The 16318-nt window shown below is 41.4% G+C and overlaps 2 protein-coding genes across 3 annotated transcripts in view; both read right to left on the reverse strand.

The window, feature by feature from the left end:
- adcy7 (adenylate cyclase 7) overlaps positions 1 to 11304 on the reverse strand; it is a 111499-nt gene extending 100195 nt beyond the window's left edge. For both annotated transcript variants that reach the window (XM_034077338.2, XM_034077324.2), the window contains exon 1: positions 11219 to 11304. The gene's annotated coding sequence lies outside the window, so the exon portion shown is untranslated. The remainder of the gene's footprint in view (positions 1 to 11218) is intronic.
- Positions 11305 to 13667: 2363 nt separating this feature from the next.
- tent4b (terminal nucleotidyltransferase 4B) overlaps positions 13668 to 16318 on the reverse strand; it is a 39718-nt gene continuing 37067 nt past the window's right edge. Inside the window, exon 12 of the mRNA XM_034077383.1 lies at positions 13668 to 15652. Coding sequence (XP_033933274.1) covers positions 15494 to 15652 — 159 coding nt within the window. The 3' untranslated portion in view covers positions 13668 to 15493. The remainder of the gene's footprint in view (positions 15653 to 16318) is intronic.

Genomic DNA, 16318 nt, shown 5'->3' on the forward strand with positions numbered 1-16318 from the left:
CACCAGTGGAGTATTTACTGACGTATTTTATATATTTTCAGCTTTTGTTAACATATATTATTTCAAGCTTCTATAAACACATTAAAAAATCGTTCACTGTAAGACAAGGGAATCTAAAGAGGTCAAATGCTCATTCCTGCACCTCTGTTGCAAGAAGACGGTCTTGAAATTACAGTTTCCACTTGAACGGACCCGCATGTCTGAACTTGCAGATAGAAAATATCCACACTACTGAAAACAGGAATAAAACATGCCAAGCCACAAGTCACTGTACTGCACCTAGGGTTGCAACATTCCGGGAATTTTCAAAGATGGAAACTTTCCATGGGAATAAACGGGAATTTATGGAAATAAACGGGAATTTATGGGAATGAACTGGGCATTTTCAAAATTGAAGGTTGGCTCTTCATAGGGAACTTCAATATAGTTGGGGAAAGTATATTTTAGCATAATCTTGACTAAAACAAACATATTCAAGTACACTTGAATATCCATGCCATTCCTCAATCACATGCACACAGCACACTGCTTACTGCATGGCTATGGAGACCACACCCCCTACAGCAGGGATGGGCAACTTGTATGGTGGTGGGGGCCACATCACTTATGTACTGGCCACCAGGGGGCCGCAGATTCACTTGGAACACACACACACACACACAAATTAGTAGAAGTTGCTTACTTTCATGAGAGCAACGGTCTGCAAAGATACTCAACATCGTGGTTTACGCCTGAATTCAGTGAAAAGATATTCTTTCTCCCACTTTTCTTGGAAAACACGATTTTCCTTAGATCCCTTTCTTTTGCTCATGCTGACATCCACAGAGGGCTGTGCTCATATGTGACCCGCTCTATCGATATCAGTCGGAAGCTGCAACGGCTCATTTAAAAATAAAATGATATAATTTGATTACATTACCCTCAATTCCCAGTGAGTTCCCATAAATAAAATGGAATTTACCGGAAATGTTCTGCCCCTCTGCAACCCTAACTGCACCTCCGGATAGTCAGTTGCTTGGTAAAAAAGAAAAAAGGTGTGTACACTAATTGGAGCTTTTCAAAAATGATGAAACAGATTTGAAATGTGCTTTTCATTTGATCCCTGCAGACACCAGTTCATACCAGCGATACACTTTGACGTGTCATGAGAAAATTAATGAACTCCACAAGTGATGATTTGTGTTTCAGGAGGAAAATATGCGGCCGCTGCTACTTATTCATTTGTACGGATTTGGCGTGACATAGCTTAGAAAAAAAAGGGCAACTGACAGTCGTTATCTTCTGATCTAGATCTCTGGGTCTACGGGCTGACTGTGAGGACTGTGTGATGCTCAATCTTTCCACAGTGAGTCATTATATCAAGCTCTAATTGATGATTTTAGCTGCATGACTTAGCATGGTTGCAAGCTGAAAAGGACTTCAAAACAGCCCAGTTAAGAAAAGAGTCTTCCCATGGATTCCATTGGACGGTTGAACCATGTGAGTCTCCAGCTGATGTATTGAAGTCAATGATAGAAAACGTTGAATTTTTCGTGGCTTTAGCGAACCCACAACCAGCATCACCCAAGTAAAGGTCATCTCCACCCTCACCCTCAAACTAAACTCCCCAGCAGGTATTGACATGAGGTTAGGCTCACTTTCAAAAGATCAGACAAGCTTAAGCAGAGTGAAAACAATCGAGACATGTTGGTGGAAATGAATCACTGACAGAGGATCCGGTGACCAATGTTTTCGCTCTGTTTTTACACCTGTATTTACTCGCTTAAAACGTGACATGACGTGTGTGGCCAAAAGTGCATTATGAATGTGTCTGGAATAAACGTGATGTTTGAAGCTAAAAGTGGACGTCTTTGTCTTTCATACAACTGCCACACAATCCCCTCTAAAGGTTTTGTTCTGGTAAAGGGGCCTATTATGCTAATTGTGCTTTTTGGGGTGGTATAGGTTTTTGTGTATGTAAATGGCCGGCAGTCTGAAACACGTCCATTGGATTCCTATGTTTACTTCTGTAACATAGTGACATCACTACGCAACACTATTGGTTTTTCGTGATAGGCTAAGGGGCGGGACATCTCCAAGCGTTTGACCAATCACAACAGAGCCGGCCAGCTCTAAAAAATAAAGAGCTTTTTGAACATTAAAGCATGGAGACATGTCCCAGGAGAGACACTACATACTGATATGAACCTGAGAAGGATCAGAATAGAAATAAGTTTCTCGTCGTTTGCATTGAAGCTACACAGGAAAAGAGAAGGAGCATTACTAAGAGGCATGGGTAAGGCTGTGCTGAGGAAAGGATTAGTGTTGATCTCTGGCTGGGAGCACCAGAGTCTGAGATAATGAGTCCGATTTGTCCCCGGTGTGTGTTCAGGGATTAGCACAATGTCCAACTAGAGCAACCTGCCTCATTTGAAGCCTGAAGAGGAGAGAGAGAGAGAGACGGCTTGAAAGTGAGGATGAGAGACACAGAGAGGAAGAGGAGGGAAATCATCAAGTTTATGGGTGGCTAGAAGCATTTGGCAAACATCATGGGGTCTGATGACAACAGAAAATGTCTATTAGTGCGCCTCTTGCCTCTGTGCCAGTGTTTAGAGAGGACAGAGCAGGATGCCTTTTCTCTACTGGAAGACCTTGTCCTGATTATCACAAGTTTAAAATACTAGTATTGTTGGGGGAGATCAAACAATACACATGATTTGATAAAGACATGACTAACTGGTATGAGAAATCTGAGGGTGTTTATTAAAATATGCTTTCTGAATTATTGGCATACATTTTTCGACACTGAGCCAAAGCTTCGACAAAGGTGATTCCCCTCTGTATCATGTGTGCTACACAGAGCACATTTCCTCTGCTGGTATCATATTGCGAGCACTATCTGTTCCTACAGTGGTGAGCCTTTCCGATATCCTCTGCATCGTTCAAACAAAAGGCCTTTCTTCCATTTTCATCGCATCTAAAGCAAACGAGTGCAGGACGTTTGTCATGGATGAGATGTGCCGTTACACCGAGGAAGTGTTCTTACTAGGGATGCACGATATTGGTTTTTTGAAACCGATACCGATACCGATAACTTCCTGCTTCTCAAGACCGATACCGATAATAAAAAAAAAAATTACGCCACTAATTATTTTAACGCATGTGTATTTTTTTTCCTCGGCCGCCCCGTAGCTTCAGAGCGCATCGAGTTTAAAATACCATCTACAAGCTGATGCTGCTGACAGCCCCGCTCCTGCCGCCCGCTTGTGGCAGACCACACTTCCACGCTCACCGGCAGGCACCGACTGGCCATCTGGAGGACCGGGAGGGTGTGTGTACGTGTGGTCCGAGCGAGCAAGAGAGAGACCTTACGTGCATTGTTGTTGTTAGCATCTGGTGCTAGCTAGCTGCGCTAACGGATATAAGAAGCTGTTTAAATGAAAACAGAGGAGCGCTCTATCCACACAACTGCGCCGAGCACTTGACTTTATGCAGGAAGCAGACAGTGGGACATTGTACGAGAAGTCAGCACACTCAGCAACATGATTGCAGCGTCCAGGCAGCTCCGGTTCGAGCATATGCCTTGAGTTGCACATAGCTCCAACGTGCGCGCGCAGACACACAAACACACACACACACACACTTTGTATTGTATTATTGTCTTCGTACGCTTTTAACACACCATCGTAGCGATGGCGATGTTTCAGGTGACTGATCAGGTTCGAAGTATTAGGGAGCGCTGGATTTGTGAAGAACTCCCCTCTTCCTAAACCACTAACACCACAGTACTGGCAAAACGGGAGGAGCCGAGTGAAAAACAAGCGCCCCTCATCCCAATCCACCCACACCGCAGTATTTTTTTCTTTTTTTTTACCCAAAAAATATATTGTATATTATCGGGGCTATTAATACTGGTATCGGGTTTATCGGGATGACGTCATAATTCCTAATATCGGACCGATAATTATCGGGCCGATAATTATCGTGCATCCCTAGTTCTTACTGATTTCCATTGGCCTCCAGTCAATGTAGCTTATGCCAATTTGTTCTCTTTCTGCATGCAATTCATGGTAAACGTCCAATGTTGTATTACAGGAGGAAGTTGGAGTCGAACTTAATAGATAGAATAGAATATGGACACAGCACACACAGTGAAATGTGTTCTCTGCTTTGAACCCATCCTAGTGCCAGGAGTCTACTAGGAGCAGTGGGCAGCTATTGTATAGCGCCCGGGGAGCAATGGGAGTGGGGTGGTGTCCGGTGCCTTGCTCAAGGGCACCACGGCAGGGCAGGAGGTGAACTGGAACCTCTCCAAGTAGAAGTCCACACTCCATATTTAGGTCACAGTCCAAGCCCCTACTGACTGAGCCACTGCCGGACACTTGATAATGTGATTCATTAAGGTACATTTTTTTAATGCGTGTAGGTGTCCAGATGTATCGTGAGTGTTAACGCGGTAGCATTGACAGCCGTCGTTTGTTTGTCTTTGGTCCTCAGCAGTAGATAGAGTACAGTAGCCGTGTTTCCATTCACATCACATCACAAAAGCTGTATTTACACTGCAATTTAATAAAACCTCAGATTTAAAAAACGCTTTTATGCATGCAGGCACCCCAATATCAGGGGTGCCCAATATGTCGATCGCAAAGGTAGTGTGCGTAGATCGCATGGCATTGAAAAAGTATATATATTTAAAAAAATGTATCATCCATCCTTACTATGGCGTTTGCCACTTCATTGACGGACAGGAAAGCCAGTCTGTATTGTGCCATACGGGTTCATGCCGTTATGAGGGGGCCTCACCTCCTCATCTGAAGCGCAAATGCAGCGCACTATTATGCCACAGTTTATCCGCCGTTTAGTAGGAGCTAAAGCCGCCCCCCCCGCCGCGCTCGGGACACAGACAGGGGCGGCCCTGTAGGTAGATATTTCGGGCGTGGTCATTTTAAAAGTAGCTCCCAAGCTGAAAAAGTGTGGGCACCCCTGAACTACATGAATTTTAAAAATGGATCTGCCGAATAAATTCTGTTGTAGCTTAGACATTTAACTCTCACGACTTGCAGCTGTTTCTTATTATTCAATTACGTGAAAATGCTTCGTCTTCAGACAGGGCAATATACTAGCGGATTGGGCTGCTCCATTAAATCGTATTTTAATTGCAATTACGATTTTGGCTTGCAACGATTATGAAGACAACATAATCGAAATAAAACTTCGGGAAAAAAAAGGATTATTATTTTTATTGGTTCTTGAGTTGAATTATACTTAACGTTCAGGGTAATCAACTGTTAAAAACATACTGTTCAACATTTTCTTTTCAATAAATGGATGTTTTCAAAGTAAATGGATAATCGTTTTTAATAATCGTGATATCAATTATTGACCCAAATAATCGAGATTATGATTTTTGCCATAATCGAGCAGCCCTACTAGCGGACATGAAATAACAATAAAAACGTGGATAGGAAAGAAGTATAACTTGTTTTGTTTCTGCTCTTTTATTCAGAGTTTACAGCTATGCAATCATTACTTACCCAAAACCAGTTGATAGACACAAACATATTACGGATTACTTTGTTGCAACATCTCAAAAGTTGGTTCAAAATTCGCTTGGAAAACTAAATGGGAACACAGCTTTTGTGTGATACCAGGTTGTTTGGGAAGGGTTAGGGTTTACTCCAGCATTAATGCACAAATCAGACATTCCCCGATACCTTCCTGTGGTTGTGTAGTCTAGTCCTTTATGTAGTCTAGTCAGTCTAGATCTTTATAACAAAACAGATCCGATACATTTGACTGCAGACGCTGAAAGGAGCAGAAGGAGAGCACATTTTTCCGTGTAACTGACATAATGTACGGTGTCAACCCTACTTCTAAAGAAAACCTGCGAGATGTCACACGCCCATTTCCTGTGGAGGTTCCCCATACTTCCTGCCACCGTCTCTGTATGTCAATGCACGTGGGTTTCAGCTATTTGTGTATAGGCGTTTTATAAGGTAAGCAGCCTTCTCTTTGGCACTAGTGATTGAAGTAATATTACACTATTATTCTGAATATTACTACATTTTGAATGCTAACAACCTTATTCTGATACTAGCATTATTCCCCGTTAAAACGTGTGATATTTCTCAGGTTTTGGAGCATTCTTTGGACATATATTCAGCGCATACAGAAGACCCATCTCAATTGTTTTTTTTTCCACATGTCATTGTCCCGCCTTGTGATTTGTACAGAAACAAACTGAGAGCCCAAACGACAAACATGGTCAGAAGGAGACACACACCTGCTTTTAAACTTTGTGAAATACTTGTATCAACCTTTTCAACGAGGTGATTGAAGGAAAAATCTGAATACTTTATTCATGTTAGAGTCAAAACTCAAATTTAACCCTTGTTTTTGTTATTTGTCCAGAGAATAAAAGGCACATCTTAGGCCCGTTTACATGGATACGGTTCGGGGTGTATCAGCAACCGCGGAAACAGACCCCTCAAACGATAACGGGTCCCAAGGTGGATAGATCTGCGGACAGAATGCTCTGGGCAAACGGCTCCGTGTGTACATCCTATACGATAATTGTCCTGATAACGATGAAGCCATAGTCCCACCTCTGCTGCTCACTGCCGTAGCATGGTCAGTAGCTACCGTCAGTAGCTACTAACCATGCTACAGATGTTAGTGCACAATCTACAGCTCCTTTACCACAACCATCAGCAGCAAGTGGACATGGAGAACTACATGAACTACATGTTGCTAAATCCACCACGGAGAATAAACAGAAGGGCAACCAGGCAACCATGGCAACCATACTCGGGGGGTCTTCTTCGCTGCTTTTGGTGTATTTTGTGGGGGAAGTACAGCGCCGCTTACAGGCCTGGCATATGTACTACAGCGTCTCCACAGGGTCGAGCGGTCTCGTGTGAGCGGACACGTTTATTGAGCCGATAGCTTGTGAACGGAAAACTTTTTTGATATCAAATTCGGTTCATTTTCGTTTGCGTTCCCGTGTAAATGGGGCCTTAGCCAGGAACCAAAGCCTGGTCATTGTAACAGTACACCCCAAAAGGATATAGATGTATGATAATGACACTTAAATCAATGCACATTAGACTAAATCAATTTGTCCCGCACACTCCAATTGCATCCTAGTTTTTACTATGGGTGTGACATGACAGGCAGAGAATATGTAACCTGAAACTTAAAGATTCTCTAAAAATAGAGGCTCTAATTTGGACAAGCCTTCCTGACAGACCCTGTAAAGTCGTAAAACGTCCCTTTACGGTCAGCTGAGCTTGCATGACGGAGGAAAAAAGAAGTACAAAACAAGTCCACCACTGGTTATTAAGAGGCCCGTCGCAAAACAATGATGAGCACAGCACAATCTGTCGTCACTCCAAACTACGAATCTGTGTGTGTGTGTGTGTGTGTGCGTGTGCGTGTGTGTGCACGTGTGTGTGAGCTGTACAACCCCTCAACAAGCGGGTCCCTGTCCAGATCCATCAAACTGTAAAAAATAATCTAATAACATGGATAATTACAACAAGCTTCCCATCGTTTCCGAATGAGATACATCGCAGCAGCACAATGGGTAATTGCGCACCAACAGCAAATGCCAACGTATGTTATGTGTCACAATCCGGCAGAGGAATCGCCGCGGTGCATTGATCCGCTGATCCACGACCAAGAATGTGCCCCCAGTTTACTGTAGTGCCGCTCCGCAGGGCCAAACACCTTTTGTGCTCCAACAAAAGAGCTCCATACGTCAGATCAAGCCCTCCATGCTCTGGCACTTGATTTTTAACCCTATGTATTTCTTTACGTTTGTGAGAAAGATACAAGTCGGGCTGCAACTAACTTATTTTCTGGATTCATTGATTGGTCAGTAAAATTAGAAGATCCAGTTTCTCAAATTATTTAAAGATAGATACAATATAATATGCTAATGTTCAGGTGTATATCAGTATGTAGTGCCTCTACTTTAAAGAGTCCTCTCCTGCTGATGTTCAGGTGTATATCAGTATGTAGTGTCTCTACTTTAAAGAGTCCTCTCCTGCTGATGTTCAGGTGTATATCAGTATGTAGTGTCTCTACTTTAAAGAGTCCTCTCCTGCTGATGTTCAGGTGTATATCAGTATGTAGTGTGTCTACTTTAAAGAGTCCTCTCCTGCTGATGTTCAGGTGTGTATCAGTATGTAGTGCCTCTACTTTAAAGAGTCCTCTCCTGCTGATGTTCAGGTGTATATCAGTATGTAGTGTCTCTACTTTAAAGAGTCCTCTCCTGCTGATGTTCAGGTGTATATCAGTATGTAGTGTCTCTACATGTCTCCAAGCTTTAATGTTCAGAAAGCTCTTTATTTCTCTCATACTGCCTGTGCTGCAGCACCTCTTTTCACCCCCGTCTGAAACCAGAGCCCAGTCTGCTCTGATTGGTTAGCTGGCCGGGTCTCTGTTGTGATTGGTCAAACAGATGTCCCGCCCTCGGCCTATCATGTGCAATGTGTTCAAGTGTTAGCCAATAGAAGAGCGTAGTCACATAGTGATGTCACTATGTTCGGGAAGTAAAATGTAAGTATTACCAACTGTATTGGTTCCTTATACTGTTACAGCTCTATTCCTAATTCTTTAAGTATAGTTTAATTCATAACCTCTTTATACTTGTACTTATAGCATCAGTTGTACTGTAGTACTGGCTGTACTTCCATAGGTTATGCAGTATTTTAGTACATGCACTTCTGCAGGAAATGACAATTAAGTTGTAAACAAATGAAGAAGCTAACTCCGTTTATTAGAGCAGAGCTGACAAAAGGATTAGTGATAACACACACACACACACACACACACACACACACACACACACACACACACACACACACACAGACAGACAGACGGACGGACAGAGAGACACACAGACACACAGAGAGACAGAGAGACATAGGGACAGACAGACACACAGACAGACAGACAGACGGACGGACAGAGAGACAGACAGAGAGACAGACGGACAGACGGACAGACAGACAGACACAGACAGACGGACGGACAGAGAGACAGAGGGACAGACAGACACACAGACAGACAGACGACAGACAGACACACACACGGACGGACAGAGAGACAGAGAGACAGAGAGACAGACAGACAGACAGACAGACACAGACACAGACAGACGGACAGAGAGACAGAGGGACAGACAGACACACAGACAGACAGACAGACGACAGACAGACACACACACACACAGACGGACAGACGGACGGACAGAGAGACAGAGGGACAGACAGACACACACACATACAGACGGACAGACGGACGGACAGAGAGACAGAGGGACAGACAGACACACTTCTGTCATGGTGTCAATATGGACACACACATGAGGCTACATGTATTGAGTTCTCTGCATCACCAAACCCAGGGTTGCAAACAGCAATAGCTATTAAGCGTGATCAAACAGCTGTAATCTGCAGAACTGGGTGAAGAAACACACAGTGGCATAAGATGCTTTCTCAAGACAGGAGAAAAGCTACACAATCTCTTGTTGCCGCGAAGACTTCCCTTTTATCTACTGTTTAAAGTACACGATGATATCAGGGAAGGTCCACTTTAAAACTCGTTTATTTGCAGCTGAGGAAATGCATCACTGAGTGGAAAAAACACACATTGACTGGCAATAATATTTATATTATCGTCCAGATTATTTGTTACAGTAAATGTTAGTAAAAGGATGGTTTATTCTTCTTTAACTTTGTGCAAAGCCTTGTTTACATGCTGCAGTGACAACATTCCAATATTTGAGATCAATAAAGTCGTAAAATGTAGTAAAAGCTGCAACGATAAGTCGAGTAATAGGAGAAAAACAAGAATCTTCAACTATTGATATAATCTATAAGTCTTTATAGTACACATTGATGCACGTAAAGTCAGCCAATGCATGGAAAATGAATCCATTATTTTCTTTACTTCTATGTTTCATTTATTGTACAAGCATAAAACATGACACTTTTATTTGTTTTAAAAAAGGGAGAACAATTTCAGGATGAAACAAGACCCATTGTTGTCCGCTTAGAAAACACTTAAGCTTTCTCCTCTGAAACAACAAAAGGAGACCGTAATGCAATTCTCTTTTCGAGGTAACTACTATCAACAGCCACTGTGATGTACTACTGACAGAAAAAGCACACGGTTAATCAGGAATATTTCTATAATGACAGTAGTTTGAACTAAAGTTATTATGTAATGATGTAAACTCATCTTGTTGTGTTATCGGGGAAATACACGTCAAGGTGCTGTATTAACATTAAAGCTGTCCGTGAAGACTTGGCCACTTTTGTACATGCTGTATTAAAACAGGAAGCTGTCATTTATATTTCTCAAAATGGATTAATGTGGTAGTTTTTTTTAAGAAGCACTGACTGTTAAACTAGAGGCACTCATTTCGTTCTGCAAAGCCCACCAGCAAACTGTTCCAGGAAGAGATATGCAGAGATAACATCTTTAAAGTCTTAAGACAACACAGCAGCACGTCTGCACACGTCTGACGAAGACTTCAAAATAAGCATTTCCTGCTGTGATGGTATTTCGGGGTCAGGCTTATTCTGAAGAACACCAAGTGACTGGTACTAGATGACTCCTGGTAGCAGAAATGATGAGGTTTAAAAGATAAATCAATACATTTGCGTGACACACTGATTACATTTTGACACATGTAGGACAATATATCGTATTGTGTTGATCGATAATATAACGTTAGGGACTCAACAACCTGTGAGGATCATGAAAAGGGAAATAACAAGAATAAAGACAGCTCTATCAGCTCATACTGTGACATCTGTCTCTTCTGTTCCCTTCCTGCTGAACATATCAACTTAAAACTCCTCATTTTCGGTGAGAAAGCACATTATTTAACTCTAAAATTACCACGAAATGAACCAAACTCCACATAAAGGATGACAAGAGCAGCCAGGTGAAAAGGCAACACAAAACCGCCCAAAATAGTCCAAATGTGTGACATCAAACTCAAGCAAAATGCACACCTTTACTCAAAACTTCGACCCAAATATTTTCACATAGGTGGAAACTTTTAGGCTTTGAAAAATGAATCCGTGTTTTAAATGTTTTTGTTAACCAGCGAAGCGACTGTTTCCTCACGCGGCGAGGAACAACATTTGATTTCAGGTGGTAAAGCGTGCACCAGTCCAGAAGACCTTATTTTTAAATATTTAGAGAAGTTTGAGGCTCTTACCTGACGGATTTAAGGAGGACAGACCTACACAGATGAGCGCGTGGAGGTTACTGTGGTCCTCGCGCTGCTACAAGTGTCGATGCGACGATGCCCCTCCTCCAGTCAAGGTCTCTCGCGCACGCTTTTTGTTGTTGTTTAGGCTCAATGGTGCAGGGTCTATTGGCTGAGGGATTCATTATATACTTAAAATAAGAGGGGGGAGAAGTACTCAGGTATTGCAGAAAAGTATTATCATCAAAATATAGTTAAAGTAGCGACAGTAAAAGTAGTCATTGTGCAGATTGGTCCATTTCAGAATAATATATGATATGTTTTATAATAATTGATCATGAAAGTGTTCTCAAAGCTGGTGAAGGTGCAGCTAGTCTGAATGACTTTGTAGACTGCAGGGTAGCTGATGGATTTACTCCAGATGGAACTAAAGTCTGATTCAACACTTGATTATATTTCACATCATTCATCCACATCTGCAAAGTCTCTAACGGTAATAGATTTGAACTGGTCGAAGACAAGATACGCTCATGGCATAGCCTACTTGTGTAGGTAAATAGAGCCTATTGAATATTGCCTTTTCATAAGAGATATTGTGAATAGAGTCATTTATTGTGAAAACATTTTTTGCTTGAGATATTTTCTTGAATAATGGGAGGAAAAAATAACATATATTCCTCGGGACACTTTTTTTAAATAGATTTCTTTCTGTACAAAAAAATAAAATAAAAATAAATAACGCAAGTAGAACAAAATACAATAATATTACATATTTACATTTCTTTATAATTCGTTTGTTATTGATGCAGATTCAGTTGAATAAAACATGTGTTCTACCCATAGACTGGTTCTACCTCTGTGGACTCAGAGTAAGAGCAATGACGCCATCTACAGGTTGCACCGACAGAGATATATTGAATTATTTTTTATTAAATACAATTCGAATCTACTCTAAAATAATTCTCAACAAAGCAATTTTGGGGATTTAAAATATTTTTTAAATTCTACCAACAGTTTTGGAAATCTTTTGACCTGCAAAAACAAATAAGGAACTAGAGAATGCAAATCCTGAAGAAACTTCCCTGGGAAATATAATATATAAATATATTATTCTGAAATGGACCAATCTGCAGAATGCCTACTTTTGGTACTTTTAGTATATTTTGATGACTTCTGTAGTTTTTCTTGAGTAACATTTTGAATGCAGGACCTTTACTGCAACAGAGTATTCCTCTGATACTTCTACTTTTACTTAAATACAAGATCCGAGTACTTCTCCCCCCTCTGCTTAACAGTGAAGACAACATAACATATTAAGTGTAAAGTTGATGATTGACATGCAACATGTTGTGGATTTTAAGGTCAAACTGGTTCATAGAGGTCCAATAAGTGCACCGATGGCCACATACAGAGAAACACACTGAGGGCTGGGCCAATCAGGTGTATTGCCTCATAAGGTGAGTTATAAGTTAGCACAATTAATCAAATGGAGGTAAATGATTCCTGACCTTGAATATGCTTTAAAGGTCCCATGTCATGCTCTTCAGGTTATCACCCGTCCCCTTGTGTGTTATGTAGGGTTTTCTGCATGTAAACGGTCTGCAGAGTCACAAACCCTCAAAGTACACCCTGTAGCGAGTACAACTCTAACACAGAAAATACCTGTCCATGCTGCCCCAGAACGCCTCGTTGGAGGTTTCTCTTTTTCTTCCTGGGTACAGTGACGTGCCCATACCCAAATGGACCAATCCGCGGAGCCGTTACGTTAACACACACACAGTCAATCTTTTCTCAGCTGCAGCTCCGCCGATTTCTCCGAGACGGCGGGACGCGGCGAGTAGGTGTCAAGTCAAGTATTTTATCAATGTTAGTCAAGCGGAGCTCCAACAAGCCGTGTAGGACAGAGAGTGAATATACATACTATACAGAGATGCTGTGAGAAACCAATGTGATTTTGGAAAATTGCACAATTTAAATCTATTCTAGTCGACCTCAACCATGGAATTATGATCGGTAGAAATGGCCATGACATGGGACCGTTAACACACACAGCAGCCTACATCCCAGCTCTCCAGAGGGTTTACTTTATTTAATTGGCAGCTCATTCCTTAAAACAGAAGCCTCAAATTGCTTATCACAAGAGGAAATATGAACAGTCTATTTCAAGCTTGTAATCTAAATAACTTCTTTTTTTATCAACAAAGATTTGATTGAAATGTTACCAACTTTATTGGCTGAGTTTATTTGAAAAGTGTACTTAAATGTGTAATATATAATTACATATATATTTAAGAAGTATAATATGCACAAGTTGTATTTGTGGGCCAAATTCCTTTATACTTGTTTTGATTAGAGCCGTTTCAACATGGGCCGCATTTGGCCCCCGGGTCGTAGTTTGGACACCCCTGGCATAAATACATATTAAACTGTGCAAGCAAGAGACGGTGTCAACACGCGGTGTAATTGGACTGTTTTTATTGCATGAATTGTAGTAGCTGCAGACGTTTCAGATGAGTACAGTTGGGTTTGAATCCTTCCTGCAGTGAACATGGTCAGTGGACATTCAGATGGCACGGCTAACTTGATTCTCCAGCACTTACACACTGCATTTAAAACCTCCACTGTAGCACCGAGGGATGAGGACAGAGGGGGGCGATCAATTATACCTTCAACTTTTCAACACCACATACAGTTGGCTGCAAGTTATCAAAATGTGCTTCAGTGTGTGAACACAGAAGATGGAACAGCGGTGAGTCTGAAGAGGATCATTCTGCATTTCATGAAAAGGCTGTTGTTATTGCTGTCTACCTGTTGAGACAAAAAGAGGGTGGTGGGGGTGGTGTGCTTTTGGCGGGAAACCACATGTGCTGCTCATTCGGATGAATAATCAGAACATTATTTAAAGAAATCACGCAGAAAGAACCCATCCAAATGCAGGATACAAGCTCCAAACTGTGGACTCAGAGTCGGAGCAATGACGCCATCTACAGGAGAGAGGGAGCGGACATATTGAAGATTGTTGCTATGATATTTCAGAAAATAAAATACAGTTTGCTTTTAAAGTAGGTAGACCAGCCACACATTAAAACAGAGTCCTTACTGTTGGACTTTTAAAATGGTCTCTTAACGTCTTAAAAGAAACTTGGTCACTCAACTGTCACTGAAAAAAACAAATGAATTGAGAATAAATGTGATTATTTTTCTGAACCTGAACATATCCCACCCTCGCGCTCAACTCACCCTAGTTCAATATAGGCCTCAACGATACGGGCTCTAATGTTAATTATACATCTCTCCATACTATGTTCATATAATTAATAAAAAAATAAATACATTTAACAAATACAAATGATTTTGCAGTGGGTAAATTACCAAAAGGAACACCAACACACCAAGAGTAGCATTTCTGGATAAAACCACCTCTTGTTCATGTATACCTGCAGTCTCATCTGCACTGGTGTGATGTGTGCAGAGGTCTTTAGTGATGTGTGCAGAGGTCTTTAGTGATGTGTGTGTACGTGAACACTCACAGAGAGAAGTCAATGCTGATGATGTATGTTGGCAATGGGACGCCCAAAATCTTGGCTTTGGCCAAAAAGAGGGCACGTTTACATGTCTTCCATCGGTATATCTTGTAAAAAGGTATTATGAAACATTTTCTTCTTACTCGTATATATTTGTTTTTTTGCGTATGTGTTTTTTTTTTTTTTTTTTTACAAATCTTTGTATAATCTGTTTAGACATAACAAAACAGATCAACAGAAAAATCAACCAACGAAAAAAAAAAAATTCATGCATAAGTTATGTCCCACTCTAACTGATTGCATCTGTAAGTAACCATCGTTATAACATCTGTTCTCACACATCTTTGATTTTGTACATTTTCAGCCATTTTTTTCCTTTTTTTTTGGGGATAAAAACATCATAGTATTTCCAGCAGCAGCAGCAGCAGGTTTTGCTCCGCAGTCGATTATTCCTGTGTTCCCGTACAGCAGGAGGCGCAAGAGGCATGTTTTTGTGGCTGTGGGAAGGAAATCCACTCCGTAAGAGCAGCTTTAGGGAGGCGTGTGAGCGTTTATCCTTACGATTTCAATCCAGGTCCAAGAAATGAAACCCCCTTTTCCTAAAACAATTCTTTATTTTTTTTTGTTTTTTATTTCCTTGCCAACTTCCCCGTAAGAAGCTCGACAGATTGGCTGTGGGTTCATCTCCCAACGACCTCCGGAGGCTGACTCTGCAGCAGAAGTAGAGGGACAGGACAGTCACAGAGACGCATGGTGTCCTCTATCTGCAGAGCTCTTCCTGTGTGGAGTCCCGCACATTTTTCCTCTTCTTGCTGTTGCCCTGCTGGTGAGGCTTGTTGCTCTGTTGACTTTTGGTGGTGGAGGTCGAGCTCTGCTGTGTGTGGTTGCCGCTCTTCTGGTGAGAACGAGACATCCTGGCCTGGGGAGGGGATATGCAATTTTGTTTTTAGTTTTTGTTAAATACCGTCAAACTATGTGCAATATATACATATGCTATCTTTAATAACTGTAATATATACCGGGCTGCTAAATCCTAAGAACTGCTACAGGATTTGATTTGTAGATTTGATTTGTTTTTGATCTGTATTTTTGAAAATTATGTAACCTTTTTAGTTTTATCTTTTTTAGCATATTATAATTTAGTACTTTTTTTTAACGCATGTAAGATATGCAACACTAAGCTGTCTGTGGCTCTTTCCTGCTGTAACGCTGCAAATATCCCCTCTGTGGGAATAATAAAGGTATTTTGATTCTGATTAAAGTCGGACTAACGCACTCCTTTTGTGCACCAGTGGATTCTAACGGTAAACACAGAGCTGAACCCCAGGTCAAATCAAGCCCCCAGGAAGTGTGCCGGACTCTGAGGAAAATATTCGTTGTGGCCAAACGGCGGTACTACACTTCCGTATCAGTCGCTGGGCCCGGAAACACTTTTCCCCATTGACTAACATGGGGAAAGAGACGTCTGTAAATCGCTGGATAATTTTTTTAAACTAAATAAACTTCCCAGTATGAACGTTTGTATGTAAAAACATTCGGTCCTCAAGTTGTAAAATGTGCTAATGATGTTATTCTGATTTTTTTC

The sequence above is a fragment of the Pseudochaenichthys georgianus genome, chromosome 3, assembly GCF_902827115.2.
Source record: "Pseudochaenichthys georgianus chromosome 3, fPseGeo1.2, whole genome shotgun sequence".
In the NCBI taxonomy this organism is placed as follows: Eukaryota; Metazoa; Chordata; class Actinopteri; order Perciformes; family Channichthyidae; genus Pseudochaenichthys; species Pseudochaenichthys georgianus.